The sequence below is a fragment of the Schistocerca nitens genome, chromosome 2 (genome assembly GCF_023898315.1).
Source record: "Schistocerca nitens isolate TAMUIC-IGC-003100 chromosome 2, iqSchNite1.1, whole genome shotgun sequence".
NCBI classification, from domain to species: domain Eukaryota; kingdom Metazoa; phylum Arthropoda; class Insecta; order Orthoptera; family Acrididae; genus Schistocerca; species Schistocerca nitens.
The window spans coordinates 1,189,250,759-1,189,272,257 of NC_064615.1; the positions used below are offsets into that span (position 1 = coordinate 1,189,250,759).

Below are 21,499 nucleotides of genomic sequence, written 5' to 3' on the forward strand. Positions count from 1 at the left end.
TTTACTTGTCTCTGTTTTCAGCTGAGCATTTGCCATTCAAAAATTCTATGAATATACAGTCCCTAGATTCCACAACCTGTTTTGTTTCTGGCATCCAGATTCTGTATCCACAGACATACACGGTATCCCATAAGAATACCTTTTTCTGTCCTTGTGGATAATTTAGAACAATGACACTGTATGGATACGTAAACATCCTATCATGTGTAAATGTTGCGCACATGGCTATCACCTGTCACAATTCATGACTTTTTTCATTGTTGTAGCTATTTGCAACACCACTTCCTATGTACACCACAGTATACATCAGTCAACCCAAGAAATCTTTGGTAAATTGCTTCGTTGCAACTGCGACCATTAAAGTTCTATAGAAATGTTTAGCTTCACCAATTCTGCTGCGTATAAGTCATTGTTTCTTCAATGCAGAGTCTCTTTATGTATTTACATGTTTGTTTTCTGTTTGAATCTTCCACTTTTTGAATTCTCCAAATACTTCAGCCTTATTTTTTTTTAAAAAAAACATACAAGTACATATCTGCTTGCATCATCCATGATACTCAAAATATATGTCACCTCCATAATTTTGAACGGTAATATCTCCTATGAGATCAAAATGAACAACTTCTTAAGTGGTTATTCATTCCTTTAAGTACTGTGTTACAGCTTTTGGAAACAGTCTTCATGTCGATTTGCCCGCAAAACATTCATTAATTATTTTGGCCCTTACCATATTTTTTCCCCACAGTCTGACAACCTCGATAGGCCTCCTTTATTTGTGCAACCAAGGGATCCTAAAAGTACTAGTAAATTGTATGTCTTCTAGACTACACACATAGGTAGGTTACTCTGTTGAGTTCCAAAAAGAATTGGACATGAACAACCACCAAATTCTGTCCTCATGGCTAAATCTTTGAGGGTAAATTCTAGGGTATCAATCTCAAATCCCTTAGGGGCAAAATCAATCAATGGAAAACCCAGGATGGAATAATGACAATATTATGAAAATAATAGAGGAGACACTGAGTTGCTGACCAGCTGTCTTTTGTTGTGACTGTCTCCAACTCAGCGTCTCCTCTATAACAAATCACCTTCGAGAAAGTGATGTGTTGCTACCATGTCGTTCTCTATTTGACAAACGATGGTTGAAACCTCAGAAAGTGTTTTCATGTCAGTTAAGTAGTTGATTTCGACCTGCAGACTGTGCGCAGAATGTTTGTTTCTTTTGTGCATGAGCCCAAGTTTACATTCATGCAATGTATCTGCAAGACAGGGCGACACACACAGTCTTTCTGGATGCTGACACTTGCCTGTAGGTCAATTATGCGCCCCCTTGCACTGCTGTTGTGGTTCTGAGATGCACTGTGCGCCATGGAAGCTAGAAGGACATGACAATATTTTGATGACATCACAGTAAATGAAGAATTTTACTACCTAAATGCGATAGCTGCAATTTTCTGAGACACGCCCAGAAGGGAGTGTATAGCCACTGAGCTTAGATTACTTAAAAAGTAATGGTAATTTTCACCTCTTCTGCTTGTTTATAATTATAACAACAGATCTCTTCATTTTTTATTGTTTTCCCATTTCCTCCACCCATATCCGTCATGATATTTTCTTTTGTAGTGCTAGATAGGGATAATTTTAAGGAGTTAAACAGCAATAGCAATAGATCACATCACAAGTCCTCATTTACATGAGTAACAAATGGAGGTAGGGACATGCCATCATTTTCCCAGCATTCTAATAGTACGCTGTGCCTAGTAGATGAGTTAATACGTGCGACAAATTCTGTGGTGTCATCACAGCTGTCCTGCCAGGACAAAGTATTACTAAAAACTACTTGCGTCCTCCACTAGGACTTGTTTTGGCAGCTGAGCAGTGTGGCGGCATCCAGTGCCCAAGTAATGAGTGTGGCAGCATGGATTTAGAGTTTTTTGATGTTGAACTGATTATTAGTGAACTGAAAAAATATTCAGGGATGTGGAATGTTTATAAAGACAGAACAAAAACGAAAAATGTGTGCTTGCTGTATATGACTTGATCAAAAATGAGAAAAGCTACGCAATGAAACAGGTAAGCTTTTATCACTGAAAGACTAAAATGAAATCCCATATTTCAATGTTAACAGCTAAATCCTTCTTGACATTTAACAGTTTGTGGAAAATTCTCCATGTGGCTGAAAGGAATGCTGAACATGCATTCAACAGTTCTTCTGGCAAAGGTATGATGATAATCGATTGTGGGCTTTTGATAAGGAACTACGGTACAGCTGCATAACATTTTGTGGTAGAAAAAAATGCTTCATTTCCAATAAATATGAAAGGAAAAATTGGTTTTTACATTCATGGTACAATTATGCCATTTGGAATATGCAGTTTGTTATTTTGGCATAACTAGACAAACTTTGACTTCTCAAATGAGATACCCTATAATTTTCTTCTATAGACACCAATATCAACAACAGAAATTCATAGTTTAAATCAGCTATAGTGAACATAACTACACAAAAAAAATTAGCAGCTAACCAATGTTTCTACTGGAGGAATAGCTGCACTCATATTGGACCTTTGCCACTGATTAAATCATTAATCCTGTAGTCCAGGTGATAAAAACATATAAAGTTGAAAGTTTATATGGAAGTAATTAAGAAATTTTCACTGTCTTTTGTCAGCTTCACGAACATTATCATAGAACTACATCCGAGATGATGTTTTGGTATCATTGGTTATTCCAACAAACATCTCTCCTTTCTTTTGAAGCAACTTTTATACTTGTACATTTCCATTATGTATGCTTGCTTATCCAGCACCGAGGTGGAAATTTTGTATCACTTCAATTCCAAGTACGAAATGCTGCGTAGATGGACACAGAGTCCTGGGTCAAATATTCGTTTGACACTTGTGTGATCTGGGCCTTATGAAATGAGAAGACTGCATACACACTCTGAAGAACTCATTTCAAAACTCTTATTTAACAAAATGTGGTCCATATTAGTTACATGAATGATGTACTACTAATAAAGATGAGTGAATAATAAACAAAACAGTGATCAAGTAACTAAGAAGGTAGTTCTCTGAAGTAGAATGTCCTGCTGCTCTGATGACTTTACAAACACTTTTAACCATATTTACAATGAGTAGACCCACACTTAGAGAGCTACTATCTGTTCCTCATGCAAAATTTTCCACCATTCAACCTTAACCCTAAATCACACCACACCATCAGTTTTTTCTTTCCAAATACATAGACGACTCGTCTTTGATGTAAAACCCCAGCTACTCCCATTACCTAGCTACAAAGAGCATCCTATTTGTTACACACAGAAATAAATCTGATCCTCTGCGAGGTGTTTACTACCTGCAGTCATGTTCAGAAATGAGGATATGTCCTCCCTATGTATTCTTCTCAGACCTGACAAATAAATACCGCACTGCTTAAGCAACTTATGATATACTGATATTATGAGAAGGAAAGCTGCTACTCACCATATAGCGGATATGCCGAGTCACAGACAGGCACAACAAAAAGACTCTCACAATTAAAGCTTTTGGCCATTAAGGCCTCCGGGGGGGGGGGGACACACAGACACACACACACACACACACACACACACACACACACACACACACACACACACCTTCAATGCAACTCACACAAATGACAGCAGACTCAGGCAACTGAAACCACACTGCGAGCAGCAGAACCAGTGCATGATGAGAGTGATGACTGGGTGGGGGTAAGGAGGAGGCTGGGGTGGGGAGGGGTAGGGATAGTGTAGTGGGGGTGGCGGACAGTGAAGTGCTGCAGGTTAGACGGGGGCGGGTGGGGGGGCAGGAGAGAGGTGAGGAGTGGAGGGGGGAGAAGTAGTGGAAAAGGAGAGAAATAAAAAGACTGGGTGTGGTGGCAGAATGACGGCTGTGCAGTGCTGGAATGGAAACAGGGAAGGGGCTGGACGGGTGAGGACAGTGATTAATGAAGAGGATTACGGGAATGTAGGATATATGGTAGGGAAATTTCCCACCAGCGCAATTCAGAAAAGCTGGTGTCTGTGGGAAGGATCCATATGCCACAGGCTGTGAAGCAGTGATTGAAATGAAGGATATCATGTTTGACAGTGTGTTAAGCCTCAGTGTGGTCCACTTGTTTCTTGGTCACAGTTTGTCAGTGGCCATCAATGTGGACAGACAGCTTGTTGGTTGTCATATTTACATAGAATACAGCATAGTGGTTGCAGATTAGCTTGTAGATCACATGACTCGTTTCACAGGTAGCCCTGCCTTTAATGGAATAGATGATGTCAGTGACCGGACTGGAGTAGATGGCGGTGCGAGGATGTATGGGACAGGTGTTGCATCTAGGTCTATTACAGTAGTATGAGCCATGAGGTAAGGGATTGGGAGCAGGGGTTGGGGGTTGTGTAAGGATGGACGAGTATATTGTGTAGGTTTCGTGGACAGCGGAATACCACTGTGGGAGAGATGGAAAGCATAGTGGGGCAGGACACTTCTCATTTCAGGGCACAGCGGGAGGTAGTCTAAACACTGGCGGAGAATGCAATTCAGTTGCTCCAGTCCTGGGTGGTACCGAGCTACAAGAGGAATGCTCCTCTGTGGCTAGATGATGGGACTTGGGAGGTGGTGGGAGTCTGGAAAGATAAGGCTACTGTGCGTTATTGTGCAGTCGTGTGTGTGTGTGTGTTCTGTTGATGAAGGCCTTAATGGCCGGAAGCTTTAATTGTGAGTGTCTTTTTGTTCTGCCTATCTGCAACTCAGCATCTCCACTATACAGTAATTAGCAACTTTCCTTCTCATAATATTGTTACATTCCATTGTTTGATTTATGATATATTGATGAATAATGTGTGTTGCCATGATGTTATTACTTCTTAACTTTTTGTATCACTGGACATGTATCTGTGACAAACCAAAGTGCTTCAACTGTCCCACATACTGACTCACTCACCGTACTCAGTTAAACATAAGGCTTCCTGTGACAGTAATGTGTCACATTACTGTGCAGATTTCTATAAGATCATGAACACAAACCAAAATATAGTTCACCAATATAAAAGCTGCCAGCAAATTATGCACATTTAGCCAGCTGTATGCAGAAGGTCCGTTCACCTCAGCAACAGTTTCACAATCTGTGCCCACTGGATCAAGACCCCCCCCCCCCCCCTCTCTCAACACTAACTTTTCTGAACTGCTTAGATAATAAACTTCTCTCTGCTGAACACGTCCATGAGTCTTATGACACCGATAACTTCAATCTCTGCTAGGCCTTGCCCTCCAGTATTCTATGTCATTTGCTCTTGTCCCTGCCACTGGAAAAGAATACGAAAAAAAAGCACCACATTCCTAACACTGAATATGTCTAACACTCGACTCGACACCTGTGACTCGACCAGTAAGTGCAAAGTCATTTTCTACTGTTTGTAACTGCAATTCCAGTTCGTCTCCTTAATGTGCTTTTCTATTGCCATTCTTTCCTACTTGGTCTTCCTTTCTTTTCTTTAGAAATAACTAAATAAATAAATAAAAGTCCTCTTATACCATGGTCCAAAAAATGTGTTGTCTCCGTGTTCCCTACCTCACATATATTTTTTGCTTATGTTCCACTTGCCATAAAGTTATTGTATCACACATTCTTTTCAGTTCATAGAAAAGTGTTATTTTTGGTTTTCCATACTAGGGACTATTATTATGAAAATTCATTATATTAACATGTATGAAGCTCAAAACTTAATGTATTACTAACCTCTAGATACATGTTTCCATGCAGCTCTGACAAGGCACGTTTTGGGAGACCGCTTCGCAAATGCAAGCCATCACAGTTTTGGGACACAACATATTTCAAAATACCTACACGATGCAGTTCAAATAGTGCCATATGAGCTAGTGTTGGTTCTGCCTTTGTCAAGTCATGGTGGCTAATGAGAAGAAAAAACACAGAAGTACACAGGTACATTAAACTTCAATAAACACAGTAATTCCACTGTATGATGAATTATTTCATCAGTCTCTCTCTCTCTCTCTCTCTCTCTGACACACACACACACACACACAGGTATATCTGATAACATACAAAAAATTAATATACTCAACAAACAGGATATTTTTTAATTATTTTCATCCGTAACATTTCTGAGGGAAAACAACGCTTCACAAACACAACCCACAAACAGAAGTTAATTTCATTCATCATAATCTATGTTTTTCAAAACCACAGTTGCAAATGTCATTAATGAAACACACAGCACCAGCTACTTTTCCCACATGTACCAGAAAAAATGTAACTGGTACAATATTTCAGTACGTGAATTACAATGACATCAGTACAACATAAAATAAAATGTTGAATCGTTAGAGCTCTAATGAGAAATACAATTACCTTACTCCCAAAGATTACATAAAGTAGCTCAATCATATCAGCAAATTTTGCCTTTAGAGGCCTACACGCAACTACAAGAGGAAATGAACCAGTCAGCCATGACTGGAAGACAGCGAGGTGGATGTTTATCAATTGTGTAAAACATTGACCTAATAGAAATGCAGTCTAGGAATTCCGATGGTTCAGGCCTTCAATCATTTTACTCCTGTGAGAATTTGGACATGTTGACCGACATTACATTTGTTGGATATTTCAACTCACCCTTTAGTTAATTAATGAATATAGTGATCCAAATCAATGTGCCCACATCTCTGACTAGTCATCTTCTCGTGCAGGAGTAGCCAAGGTCTGTGTGGCCTCCAATAGATATGCTGCTGCCTACTTATTCGTCAACTGGATGGCTGATGCAATGCTCTTCAATTCGAGAGATCACAAAAACTCAAAATCTGATGCCTAGAGAAAACAGAACCTCCTTAAGAATAGTGGTTCTAACTGCCCTTTGATCAAGTTCACAAGGTTTAATAAACTGTAAAACTTTTCTGTCATGTTATGTTGGCTAATGTCATATGTATTACAACCCATGTCATGCAAAAGGCACTTCTCTGCAGAGTGCCAGGGAAGCACAGAGGGGATCAGGTTTGTATTAAGTGTGGCGGTAGAGACTGGGCAAAGAAGTCCAGGTTGCCAGACCGTGTTTCTGTGGACAACAATCAGGTTCATTTGCCTACGGCACATCGTATTATACGTTCAAATCTATGAGCAGAATAATAAATTTGAAAACAATTTCGACTGTCTAGATGAGATTCATGCTGATTATGTGCATCTGCTGGTCCACAGTTGCCACATCACATCAGAAGGCAAGGACAGCTGACATAGCTTTGTACAATTTTCCTAAAAAAAAAAAAAAAAAAAAAAAAAATGTTTAACAGTAAGGTCATCGAAACTGGTTACGAACATTACAGCATAAATTAACTCATTTGACATTACTGAGAGAGACTGAATTATGGTCCATAGAACAAGAAAGCAATTCTTTGAGTTACTCGAGGGAATGTTGCCCCATAACGTCGAAAACCAGCAACGTCTCGATAGGTAACCCTCACTGTCATTTTAAGACATTTTCCAATTTATGCCTTGAAAGTGACATGAGGTTACCTGTTGAAATATTGGAGTTTTCTGTGAATTCACCCAGCTGCATTATTAGAGTGTAGTACACACGTTGGAAAGGCCTAAATTTCACAACTATCTACCTAACTAGCAATTAGCTGCTTCTCTTCGGGCAATCTATTAAAAATTACAGTCATGTCACTCAGAACAAGTGAATGTCTGCACACATCTTAGGGTACAAAATCCCAGCCAATAGAGGCTGAAGTCTCATACACTATTTACACAACTAATATGGTGACAAACAAAACAGTTTTTAAACCAAGAGCCTTTAAAATCAACAACTGTTGTTACCTTACTTTGGAACAAAGTCTACATCGTAATACCACTGTCACTGCTATTTGAATATGTCTCCAAAGTACGTGATTGCAAATTTATGATTATAGGTTCAAGGCTCACCTCCATCTTCACCTCCCAATCAAAGTCCTCTTCCTTAAAGCTTTTCAACAGGCTACATGGAATCTGCCCACACTGAAGGGAGAGATGATGTCTATTGTTTCGTGTTCAAGCATCTGTTATCTTGAATGTTTTGTTCTTTACCATCATATACCTTTTAACCTGCACCCAAATTAATTCAATCAGATTATACTGGCAGTGGTATGGTGGCCAACTCAAAATTTTATGACAACATTCAAGTGCTAGTAAATCAAGTTCATATGCATTGTTGTGTGACTTGTATAAATTAATGAGCTACAGTAGTTCAGCACGAGTCCAATTGTATAATGGAACAGAATGTTTTTAATTTTAAGCCAGAGCACAGTAGCCACTTTTCTGTTGTTTGACTTAGTATTCTCTCTGTAAGAGCTGGTGCTGTCCACTACAATTACCGTCGACTTTGGTTCAGGTATGGCACGAATTGCTCAGTGAACCACTTCTTGAAACTGACAGCGTTCATTTCTGAATGGCAATCACTGCCATTTTTCTTGACTAAATACTTGCTTTCTCTCAGGGACAAAACCAGGGCAAGAGCCATTGAGCATCTGGGACTTTTTCCTATGAGCAATTCAAAACTGCTAGTAAGCAGCTTTCCTAGAGTAATTGTGATTCACAAATTTTTGATTAAGATAATTTATAGTGAATCTCTTACAAAGTCTCAAGCAACTGGAAAAAAGCACAGGTGACTTCTGTATAAGAAGGGTAAAGGAATGGACCTGTAAAATTACAGACCAACACCCTTAACACTGGTTTACTGCAGAACTCTTGAATATATTCAGAGTGTGAATATAATAAATTTTCTCAAGACCGAGAAGCTTTTGTCCATGAATCAGCACGGTTTTAGAAAGCATTACTCATGTAAAATTCAGCTTGTACTTTTCTCACATGATGTAAGCGAATTAACAGTTTAGTGAAAGTGAACAGTTCAGATTTCTACGCATTCAGATAAATAGTAAACTGTTGTGGAAAGCCCACATTCAGGATCTTGTACAAAGACTTAATGCTGCCATTTTTATTATTCGAACAGTATGTGAAGTAAGTGATAGCTTGATACAAAAATTAGTCCACTTTGCTTATTTTCATTCATTTAAGTCATATGGTATTATATTTTGGTGTAACTCTTCCCATTCTAAAAGGATATTTTTGACTCAGAAACGTGTGGTTCAGGCAATAAGTGGTGTAAGTTTGTGAACCTCTTGTCAACCCGTTCACTAGTCTGGGTATTTTGACATTAGCCTCTCAATATATATATTCTTTACTGTCATGTCTTGTTAACAATATCAGCTTATTCCCAAGAATAAGTAGCTTTCACTCAGTTAATACTCGGCAGAAATCCAACCTGCATTTGGATCGGACTTCCTTAAATCTTGTGCATTATACTGCTGTATCCATTTTCAATAATCTATCACAAGTATTCAAAACTCTTAGCAGTAATCCACGCGCTTCCAAATCGAAACTGAAGAGTTTCCTCATGGATCACACCTTCTATTCTGTTGAGTTCCTTGAAAAATTAAGTTGATTCTTATGTTATATTGTTAACTGTGTTTACTTAAAATTATGGCTTGACTTTTTTTTGGGTTGATAAATATTTTACTTTTATCTGTTATTACTTTTATGTTGTAATTTCATGTACTGACACATTCCATGACCTAGGAGACTTGATCCTCAATTTGGTCCTACATAACTTGACGTGTAAATAAAAATAATAAAAAACTATGGACGAAGGGCAACAGGCAGATTCCACATTCCTATATTTCCGAAAAGCATTTGACATGATGCCCAACTGCAAGACTGTTAATGAAGGTATGAGCATACTGAATAGGTCACCTGATATGTGAGTGGCTGGCAGACTCCAACCCAGGAAGTTGTCCACAATGGCACATGTTGGATCAGAGACAAGGGTATCATTATGAGTGCCTCAGGGAAGTGTGACAGGACCGCTATTATTTTCTATATACATGAATGATCTGGAGGACAGAATGATCAGCAGTCTATGGCCGATTGCTGAAGATGCTGTGGTGTATGAGAAGCTGTCCAAGTTGAGTGACTGTAGGACGATACAAGACGACTTAGACAAAATTTCTAGTTGTTGTGATGAATGGCAGGTAGCTCTAAATATAGAAAAAATGTAAGTTAATGCAGATAAATAGGGCAAACAAACCTGTAATGTTAGGATACAGCATTAGTAGTGTCCTGCTTGACACAGTCACATTGTTTAAATATCTGGATGTAACATCGCAAAGTGATTTGGGACTGAATGAGCATGTGAGCATTGTGGTAGGGAAGGGGAATGACTGACTTTGGTTTATTGGGAGAATTTTGTGTATGTATGTTTCATCTGTAAAAGGAATCACACACAGGACACTAGTGCAGTGCATTCTTGACTACTGCTCAAGTGTTTGGGATCTGCACTAGGTCAGATTAAAGGAAGACGTCAAAGCAATTCAGAGGCAGGCTGCTAGATTTGTTACTGGTAGGTTCAAACATCATGCAAGCATTACTCAGATGTTTCGGGAACTCTAATGGGAATCCCTGGAAAGAAGGTGACATACTTTTCGAGGAACACTACTGAGAGAACTGTGAGAACCGGCATTTGAAGCTGAATGCAAAATGGTTCTACTGTCACCGAATACATTTGGAGTAAGGACCAAGAAGATAAGATACGAGAAATTTGATCTCATACAGAGGTGTATGGACAGTCTTTTTCCCTATCTGTTTGTGAGTAGAACATGAAAGGAAATGACTAATAGTGAAACAAGATACTATCCTCCACACATTATATGGTGGCTTGTGGAGTACGTATGTACACGTCAATGTAGATGTAGATACCACAGTTTTGGATTGGCTCTCACCTGAACACAGTACAAATTACTTTTTAGACTGACCCAGATGCTGCAAGCAACCGAAACAATGATCACAGGCAACTTTTGTTCAGAAGCAGATTAACTCAAAGATCCAAATCCGGGCTGTTTAAGATTAAGGTGGAAGTGACTAGATTTGGGCTTCCTCAAGTACTGCTTGTATTCTTATTACCATTGAGCATACAGATCCTCATTTGGCTTCTTCTCCTGAATTATTTCGAAAAGCTTAGGTCATATTTAGGTTTAATAAACTATGTTTACTGCCTTATCTTGAAATGTATTGTTGGTATAATGTCCACTTTATGTGAAGAGACAGTGGATATCATTTTATGCCTTCACTCCTTGCTTTCTCCAGTTTGGATGAGGAGGTGCATGTCTGCCACTTAATGTCCGAGTCCAGTCTTGTTTCATCATCACATTATCGATCTACACGAGCAAAACCAATGAAAAATCTGAAACTTCCTGAAAGTTTAAAAAAACAGAATATCAGCCATGAACCGATATGAAGATGAGATCTCTTTTGTCAGAATTTCAACTGCTGAGCCCTCTACTTGTGGGTGAAGTGATCAATATTCACGAACTGTCAATCACCTCTGCCTGAAGACTCCAATGTGAATTATTTGAGACAATCCCTGATGAAATACCAAGACTACACTGTAGGTGTCAGTCTCTGAGTACAAACTAATTTTCATGAACAGTAGCTGTTGCTGTGCATTCTGACAGGAGTTTGCTTTCAAGTATTATTCCATCACTTCAGTCTGCTTTGTGCCTTAGTGTGCATGTTTTGAATGTTTTATACACATTTGTTTATGGCTATATTGTTCTTATAGTATTTGTAATGGTGACATAAAATAATAGAACCAAGAGTTACGCCGACAAACTGAAGTTCTAGTGCTCTGCGCTTATAACTTCCTGAAAAGAGTGTGGGACAAAGACAAGATACGCCCATATGGCGCCAACTGAAACGTTACCAATTGCCAGGAAAGAGCTGCTGAAGTGTGGGATGTCAGACCGATGTCAGAATCTTGCAACAGATACCTAGTGAAAATCTTTTAAAGTGCCAGGGAAGCAACACAATGTAAAAAAGAAGCAAGTGACCTAGACGACTGCTTATAGCCCTCAGTCCACACAATGGTGCCAATGGTTGGTTGGTTTGTTTGTTTGTTTAAAAGAGGGGTAAAGGGACCAAACTAAGAGGTCATCTGTCCCTTGTTCCGAATAAGACAATGCCACAAGTGTGAGAATAAAACAAACGAGATTGACAACGCAAAACAGAATGAAAGGAAAAATCACAAGAACGATGAAGGGCAACAAATGGGTAAATGGACAAAAGAGGACAAGAAAACCACAGAAACGTAAGAAACGGGATGAAGAGATTAAAAAACTAAAGCAGATTACCATGGCTGGCTGACCATGAGAATAAAAAAGGATGAGGCAGCCACTCTGTAACACATTAAAACCTCCACTCTAGAAGCACTAGGGTGGAGGACACAGAGGGACAAAGGACATGCGCTAAAACTTAGATCAAATGATAAAACCCACCCTCACGAATAAAACATAAACCTAAATCAGCCGATAAGGCGTTGTCAGATAAAATTAGTGGCAACGAGTCCGGTAACCCAAGATTTCGTCACTGGGCAGTCAATGTGGGACATAGCACTAGAATATGGGTCACTGTCAACCGGGTGCCGCACTGACACTCAGGTGGGTCTTCACGGCGCACGAGGTAACCGTGGGTCGCTCGAGTGTGGCCAATGCGGAGCCGGCAGAGGATATCTGATTCCCTGTGAGAGGCCTCCAGGGAAGTCATTCGCAGTCTCCTTAATTACACACAGTTTTTGTGTGTACTGTTATGCCATTCCATCTCCCAAAGCCGAAAAACTCTACGGCGTATGTCAGAACGCAGGTCACATTCAGAGATGCCCATCTCTAGAAGTGGTTTCTGCGTAGCCCGCTTGGCCAGCCTGTCGGCAAGTTTGTTGCCTGGGGTGTTGACGTGTCCCGGGGTCCACCCAAACACCACTGAACGATGTGACTCGTCCGGGGCATAGACGTTACCAAATGATGACAAGGGTAGCACTGGTTGATAGCTTGTAGGCTGCTTAAGGAGACAGTACACAGAAGAAACGATTCCCCGGAGCATGAACAGATGTGCTGAAGTGCACGAGAGATGGGCACCAGTTCTGCAGTGAATACACTGCAGCCATTGGGCAAGGAATGCTGTTCAAAATGGCCTCTGTGGACGTAGGTGAAGCCAACACGATCATCAGCCATCGAGCCGTCAGTGTAAACCACTTCAGAGCCCCGGAACATGCCAAGAATCGAGAGGAAGTGACAGCTGAGAGCGGCAGGAGTAACTGAGTCCTTACGGCCATGCTAAAGGTCCGGACGAATCTGTGGCCTAGGTGTACACCGTGGAGGTGTATGTGGACGGACGTGGATGGGAGGTGGTAAAGGGAAGAACTCCAGTTCAGACAGAAGGGATCGCATGCAAACCGCAATCGTCAGCCCTGACCTGGGCCACCGATGCGGGAGATGAACTGCCGCTGGTGGAAAAAGGAGACAGTAATTCGGATGGAGCTGCAGCAGAGTAGAGCGATCTTCACCCCAGTTGGTGTTGCTCAGGCAGCGGAGAGCACTGAGGCATCGAAAACCGGTCCTAAGAATCGATATGTCTCCACTACAGTGAGTGGATTGTCAGGAAAGGTAAAGTTCTGGTTCTGGACGAATGGTACAACGCTAACAGAACTGTACGACACACGACGTAGCGCCAAAAACTGGAACCCTTGGGCGAGAGCCCATGACTGCGCCTTGTGGATGGCTCCCTGTAGGCGCCGCTCAGCATCACCAGTACTGGAGCAGCAGTACGAAAAGCAGAAGTCATCTGCATACACAGAGGGTAAGACGGACAGCCCTACAGTTGCTGCTAGACCGTTAATGACCACTAAAAATAGTTATACACTCAATACAGAGCCCTGCAGGAACCCCTTCTCCTGGACACGGGGGGAACTATGGGAGGCACCAACATGGAAAGTACGAAGCAACAGGAAATTCTGGATAAAAATTGGGATCGGGCCTCGGAGACGCCACTTGTATAATGTGGCAAGGATATAATGTTGCCAGGTGGTGTCATACGCTTTGCGTAGATCAAAAATGACGGCGTCTCGAAAAGGCTGTTCGGATGGCAGACTCCAGGGGCACAAAATTATCAGTGGTAGAGCGACCCTGGTGGAAGCTGTAGGCCACATGACTCCAGGACCCAACCCAACCGCCGATACACCATACATTCCTGCAGCTTACAAACAACGTCGGTGAGGCTGATATGCCGATAGCTATCCACATCAAGCGGGTTTTTACCAGATTTGAGCACCGGAATGATGGTGCTCTCCCACCATTGCAATGGAAAGACGCCATCGCACCAAATCTGGTTGAAGATGGCGAGGAGGTGGCAATTGTAGTCAGACGAGAGATATTTAATCATCTGACTGTGGATCCACTCTGACCCAGGAGCTGTGTTGGGGCAATGTGCAAGTGCACTGAGGAACTCCCACTCTGTAAATGGGGTATTATTGGGTTTACTGTGGCATGTAGTCAACGACAGGGTTTTCCTTTCCATCCGCCGTTTGAGGGTGCGAAAGGCTGGGGGGTAATTCACCGATGCAGAGGCTCGAACCTAGTGCTCAGCAAAGTAACATCAGGACCACCTGTTGGGTTCTGGTACCCTGAAAGATGTCTGATCTTCATCCAGAGTTGGGAAGGTGACGTACAGCATCCAATGGTCGACATCTACCTCACCCGACACTCCTGTTTCTGTCATTTTATAAGTTGGCGTACCCAGGCACGGAGCCGCTTAATAGCTATCAGATGCTCTAGCGAAGGGTGCCGCTTATGTCGCTGCAGAGCTCGCCGATGCTCTTTATCGCCTCAGAGACTTCCGGTGACCACCAAGGAACTGTCATTCACTGGGGGCACCCTAAAGAGCGAGGGATCATGTTTTCTGCCACAGAAATGATTGTTTTAGTCACCTGCTCAACCATCACATCAATGTTGCCTTGCGAGGGAGATTCCGTGGTGACAGCAGAGGTTAAAGTTTCCCAGTCCACTTTGTTTAAAGAACATCTGGGCAAGCGTCCATCGGCCTGACGCCGGGGCAGCGACAGGAAGATGGGGAAGTAGTCATTACCACACAGGTTGTCATGTGATCTCCAGTGAATAGATGGGAGAAGTCCTGGGCTGCAAACTGATAAATCAATGGCCGATTAACTACCTTGGGCCACACTGAAATGCACCCCAGTATTTAAAAGGCACAGGTCGAACTGAGACAGTAAAGTTTCGACACCTCTGCCTTGGCCATTAAGCACAGTGCCACCCCACAAGGGGTTATGGGCGTTAAAATCTCCCAAAAGTAGGAAAGGTTTAGGGATTTGATCAATCAGTGCAGTTAATACATTCAGGGGTACTGCACCATCAGGAGGAAGATATACATTGCAGACAGTTATTTCCTGTGTCGTCCTTATCCTGACAGTCACAGATTCGAGAGGAGGTTTGAAGGGGCACAGTGTCACTACAGACTGAGTTTAGGACATAAACACAAACTCCACCTGACACTTGATTATAGTCGCTACAGTTCCTGTAATGTCCCTTATAGCCGCGGAGGGCAGGGGTCCACATTGCCGGAAACCAGGTTTCCTGGAAGGCAATGCAGAAAGCAGGTATAAAGTTTAACAGTTGCCGTAGCTCAGCCAGGTGGTGGAAAAAACTGCCACAATACCACTGGAGGATGACATCACTGTGAGACTGGGAAGGCACGGAACGTTTAATGAGGCAGTTTATGCCACAGGATCACCTGCTGCCACTGACTTATTGCCCGAGCAGTCTACATCCATTGTGCCCGAGGGTCCGCCGAGATCTAGGTCCACAGTGGACACCAGAATCTCAGCCCCATCCTCAGTCGCAGAGCTTGCAGGTAGTGGTGGTGTGGGTGTCACCTCAAGTTCCTTGTTCTTGGGGGTCTTCTTTTTTTTATATACAGGGTGTTACAAAGAGGTACAGCCAAACTTTCAGGACACATTCCTCACACACAAATAAAGAAAAGATGTGATGTGGACACGTGTCCAGAAACGCTTAATTTCCATGTTAGAGCTCATTTTAGTTTCGTCAGCATGTACTGTACTTCCTCGATTCTGGTGGTCAAATTGTAAATTTTCACAATCAACATGTGTGGGCTGATGAGAATCCGCACGCAATTGTGCAATCACGTCATCAACACAGATTTTCAGTGAACGTTTGGGCAGGCATTGTTGGTGATGTCTTGATTGGGCCCCATGTTCTTCCACCTACGCTCAATGGAGCACGTTATCATGATTTCATACGGGATACTCTACCTGTGCTGCTAGAACATGCGCCTTTACAAGTACGACACAACATGTGGTTCATGTACGATGGAGCTCCTGCACATTTCAATCGAAGTGTTCATACGTTTCTCAACAACAGATTCGGTGACCGATGGATTGGTAGAGGCGGACAAATTCCATGGCCTCCACGCTCTCCTGAGCTCAACCCTCTTGACTTTCATTTATGGGGGCATTTGAAAGCTCTTGTCTTCATGCTCGTATTGTGGACAGCTGTGATACAATATGCCATTCTCCAGGGCTGCATCAGCGCATCAGGGATTCCATGAGACGGAGGGTGGATGCATGTATCCACGCTAACGGAGGACATTTTCAACATTTCCTGTAACAAAATGTTTGAAGTCACACTGGTATGTTCTGTTGCTGTGCGCTTCCATTCCATGATTAATGTGATTTGAAGAGAAGTAATAAAATGAGCTCTAACATTGAAAGTAAGCTTTTCCGGACACATGTCCACATAACATATTTTCTTTCTTTGTGTGTGAGGAATGTTTCCTGAAAGTTTGGCCGTAACTTTTTGTAACACCCTGTATATATTTCTCGCACTGTTCCTTGGGTTTCCCTGGTTGCGAGGATTTCAACTAAATCAGTATCCGGGACTGTGGATGGGCGCGAAGCCCTATTACCAGCTGCTTTTGGTCTATTCAGCCACAGGCGGGTGTCATTTTTCCCACTAGCAGAAACCTGGGAAGGGAGTGAGCCAAGAGACCCCTTCCTAGCAAGAGGAGCCCCAAGAAGCCTTATGCTTCTCTGGCTCAGAAGTGAGGACTGAAATCCCTGATGGTTGGGGGGTGTTGTTCCAAAAGTAGGTTGTGCGAGGGCAACAGGGAGGGAAGTGCCGCGCCCCCCCCCCCCCCCCCCCCATCAAGGGGGCAAGTGTAGCCTCCCAGTTCTGAGAGGCAATAGAAATTTGAGGAACTCATGGGGCGATAAATGTTCGCGTAGCGGCGGCATATGAGGTGGTCATAGCGATAGGATGTAGGTGCTCAAATTTCCTCTTAGCCTCAGTGTAGGTCAGTTGTCCAGGGTCTTATATTCCATGATTTTCCTCTCTTTCTGTAAACTCCTGCAGTCTGGCTAGCAAGGTGAATGATGCTAACCGCAGTTGACACAGACAGGAGGCGGGACACATGGAGTACTGGGATGCGATGGACTACCACAATCTTGATAGGTGGGGCTGGAACTACAGCAGGAAGACATATGGCCAAACTTCCAGCACTTAAAGCACCGCATCAGGGGAGGGATATATGGCTTGACGTCACAGCAGTAGGCCATCACCTCGACCTTCTCGGGCAATGTATCACCCTCGAAGGACAAGATGAAGACATCAGAGACAACCTGGTTATCCCTCGGACCCCGATGGATGTGCAGGATGAAATGAACATCTCGCCACTCTAAATTATTGTGCAGCTCGTCATCAGACTGCAAAAGAAGGTCCTTGTGGAATATAATACCCTGGACCATATTTAAGCTCTTATGAGGCATGATGGTAACAGAAACATCCCCCAACTTGCCACAAGCGAGTAATGCCTGTGACTGGGCAGAGGATGCTGTTTTTATAAAAACTGACCCAGAACGCATTTTGGACAAGCCCCCCACCTCACCACACTTGTCCTCCAAATGCTCCACAAAATACTGAGGCTTCACGGACATGAAAGATTCCCCATCAACTTCGTACATACGAGGTGCCAGGGCAAATAAGCTTCACTGCCATCCTTAGCTTGGCATTCCTCCCATGGTGTGCCAGGGAGGGGAACAACTTGGGAGCATATTTCTTCGCATTGAAGTTGGACTTTTCCAGCTTCGAGACTGCTGGCGGCGGACCACTAGCAAGAGATGACATACTACGCTACATGGCGTGTCATCCGCCCTGACGCCACCCACTCCGACCAGGAGCCCTTCCCGTGGGCGCCACCCAGTCCAGTAAAGGCCACCTGGCAGGATGGCCATTGCCGGGAGTCCCGATGCCCCACAGTGGTGGGCTACTCCTCAGCAGATATGGGGAGATAACGGTGCAGCCATCAGCAGAGCAAACCCTGTGTTGTCAGGGGGCTACAACCAACAGGATACACAGTGGCCCCACCACAACGGACTGGCTACCGTTCTGGATATGAGGTGCAAAGAAGTCCACAGTCATAGTCGGCACAGGAAGTGATGGAAACACACCCAGGAAGGTGTCCTCGTCCAAGAGATGGAGAATGGGTAGAGCTGCAATGCGATGACGAGAAAGTGGGCTAAGGATCTCAATGCACGATGGACACGATGCATCATGTAAGGCGCCTTTCCCCAATTGGCTCACTCTTCAGGCAAATTTTGGAAATTGAAGATCTAACCCTACAGGGGACCATCACATGAAGGTCGAAATGTGTGAGACTTCTTTTGGTCACCTCTTACGACAGGCAGGAATACCTCGGGCCTGCTCTAGCCTCCGGGCCCGCAGGAGGGACAATGGTGCCAATAATGGCGCCCACACTGGCCAGTAGTTATGAAACAGTACCCACATATTCAGGCCAACATTAAGTTGAATTCATATGAGCCAACATACACGAGTCCGACACACAGATGAATTTGCGGTTTTGAGTATGAATAATTACATTTTGTCACTGCAAAACGAAAAGGAAAACATGTGAAAGAAGAAAATGGTGGGCAATGACTATATAACACACACATACAAAAACTCCAGTCCCAGGAGTCAATAGTAAGATGACATGTCCCGGAAAATTCTTCTTCTTCTTCTTCTTCTCTCTCTCTTTTTTTTTTTTTTTTTACAGTATGCACAGATGGTTGTCCGTTGCTTAATGACGGGTGTCAACAATGCTTTGATAGCACTGATTAAGAAGGAATGGAATTTGCCAAATTTACTCTCCGTACACTGTTTACTGCATCAAGAAAGTTCGGCATGTCAAATTTCAAATGCCAAATTGAAGAATGTTATGCAAATGGTTATAAGCATTATAAATTTCATTCGTGCCCGTGAACTTGATCACCGAAAATTTAAAGACCTTCTGCAGGAATTGCAAGCTTGTTACAGTGATGTTCTCCTACATACTGCTGTCAGACAGCTAAGCAAAGGAAAAGTGCTGGAACGGTCTGTCAATCTGAAATCTGAAATTATTTTATTCTTACAACAAAGTGGCAAAAATTATCCTGAACTTGATGATGATGAATGGTGGATACTTACAGTTTTTTTTGACCGATATTACACAAAAATTCAACACATTTAACTTGGAATTACAAGGACCAAACAAGGTAACTGGGCAAATGACAAACAAAATATTTGCATCTGAAGCCAAACTGCAATTATATATAAATGAACTCTAAATAAAAGATCTGTCTAATTTTCCAACTGTTGCTATGCTCCGATCAGGCTTAGGTATCACCGAAACTATTTACTGAAACATGGAAGAATATTTGGAAGCCTGCACAGGTGGGATTACGCGTAGGAGGGGCACACTGCAAAGGACCCAGAAGATGTAACAGGGTACATGAAATAATTTTGGATAGTCAACTCGGCCTGGCAGGAGACGTGCTTTAGCCACATTTTCTAGTCTACTGGTGAAACTTTCTTCAGGAATGGACGGTAGAACTATGCTAAGGCTGCCTCGCAATCAGTCGATGTGAAATCGTGCACGAGTTGTTGTAGATGACACTCCAGGATGAAATGAACTGCTTCCTGGGGATCGAATTCAGTGCCGGGGCCGAGGTGGAAGCAAGATGGGGTTTTGGCGTGTAGGGTTGTGGAGAGAAAGCTGATTTCGTAGTGGTATCCACTTAAGAATAATGTTCGACACTACACTATCTTGGTTGGTTGACTTGGAGTGAATAGGACTAAATAGCAGGGTCATCAGTCCCTTCATCTGGTAAGTGGCGAAACCAGGAGTAGTCGTCAAAGAAAGAAGGCAAAAGACAAATCCCTGAAAGCCTAAGTATAACTAACACAATAAAAAAGATAAAGCTCAGAAAAAAAACAGCACAGACAAGACATTAAAAGGTGGAAAGTGCAGAGCCAGTCTGGGCCACCGATCAAGGCCCGCCAAAGGTCACCAGGGGCATACGTAGGGGGGAGGGGAGGAAGAAGCAGGAGGCAGAGAGGGGTGCACCACCAACTCCATAGGCAGTCAACAACACCAAAAAGCCCTAGGCCGAAAAGCCCTACCTTACATGGATGAATAGAAACCATCTTCACAGGCAAAATGTTAACACCAGGTCAGCTGAGTTGGCATTGTCTGCTAGCACCTGAGGGAGCCTGTCAGGAATATTAAGATGTCATCTCAAAGCAGCCAAATTAGGGCAGCCTATGAGTAAGTGGACCACCATCGGGCGGGCTTGGCATCGGCAGTAAGAGGGATCCTCAAGTCTGAGAATGTTGTCACGGGTCAGCCAAGTGTGGCCAATGTGGAGTCTACAAAGGACAGTGGATTCCCTGCGAGTATCATGCAGGGAAGACTGCCACATGATCATGGTCCCCTCAATTGTCCTCGCTCTATTTGGGAAGATCAGGGCAGACAATTCCGAGTTCAAGAGTTCCAGCAATTGATGGTGTAGAAATGACGAAACGTCCGGTTCTCGACCCCACATGTCCAGAATCGACATCCTGGTGCCCAACTGGTCAGCTCATTCATTTCCCAAAATCCCAACATTACCTGGGGTCCAAATGAAAACAACTGGCCCCCCAGCTTGATGGAGGTCTGAGACAAGAGCCTGGATAGCCTTAACCAGTGGGTGAGGAGAGCAGCACTGGTCTATAGCCTGAAGGCTGCTAAGGAAGTCACTACAGAGTAGTACTAGAACAAACATGGTTGGTTGGAATGGAGAAAGGACCAAACTACGCAGTCATCGGTCCCTCCGACCTTGGAATAACTAAATCTGATAAAACCTCACACTATAAGAGGGAACGACAATGGCCATAAAATTATGAACTATGGTCAGAGAAGGAAGGAAGAAAGCAGAAGAAGAGAGGAGGGAAAGAAAGTGACTAATGACAAGGGGCATGAAGGAAGAAGCACAGGTAGACAAGATACACACTCAAGATAAAACACACCCCATAAGGAAAGGAGTGGAAAGGCAGGGGGTGCGGGTGAACCAGCAACCCCATACGAAGACAGGGCGAAGGGGGGAGCAAAACGGCCTGCCACCCCCCCCACCCACCGATAAGGTTGAAAATGGTTCAAATGGCTCTGAGCACTATGGGACTCAACTGCTGTGGTTATCAGTCCCCTAGAACTTAGAACTACTTAAACC

General features: G+C 43.1%; 1 protein-coding gene across 3 annotated transcripts in view; it reads right to left on the reverse strand.

Annotated features, from left to right (window-relative positions):
* Nucleotides 1-21,499, reverse strand: part of LOC126237528 (uncharacterized) — a 202,548-nt gene that overhangs the window by 89,122 nt on the left and 91,927 nt on the right. For 2 of the 3 annotated variants that reach the window (XM_049947711.1, XM_049947710.1), the window contains exon 4: nt 5,758-5,929. In XM_049947711.1, the coding sequence (XP_049803668.1) occupies nt 5,758-5,929 (172 nt within the window). Of the gene's footprint in view, nt 1-5,757; nt 5,930-7,950; nt 8,110-21,499 lie in introns of all 3 variants that reach the window. The other variant, XM_049947712.1, reaches the window with a different exon arrangement.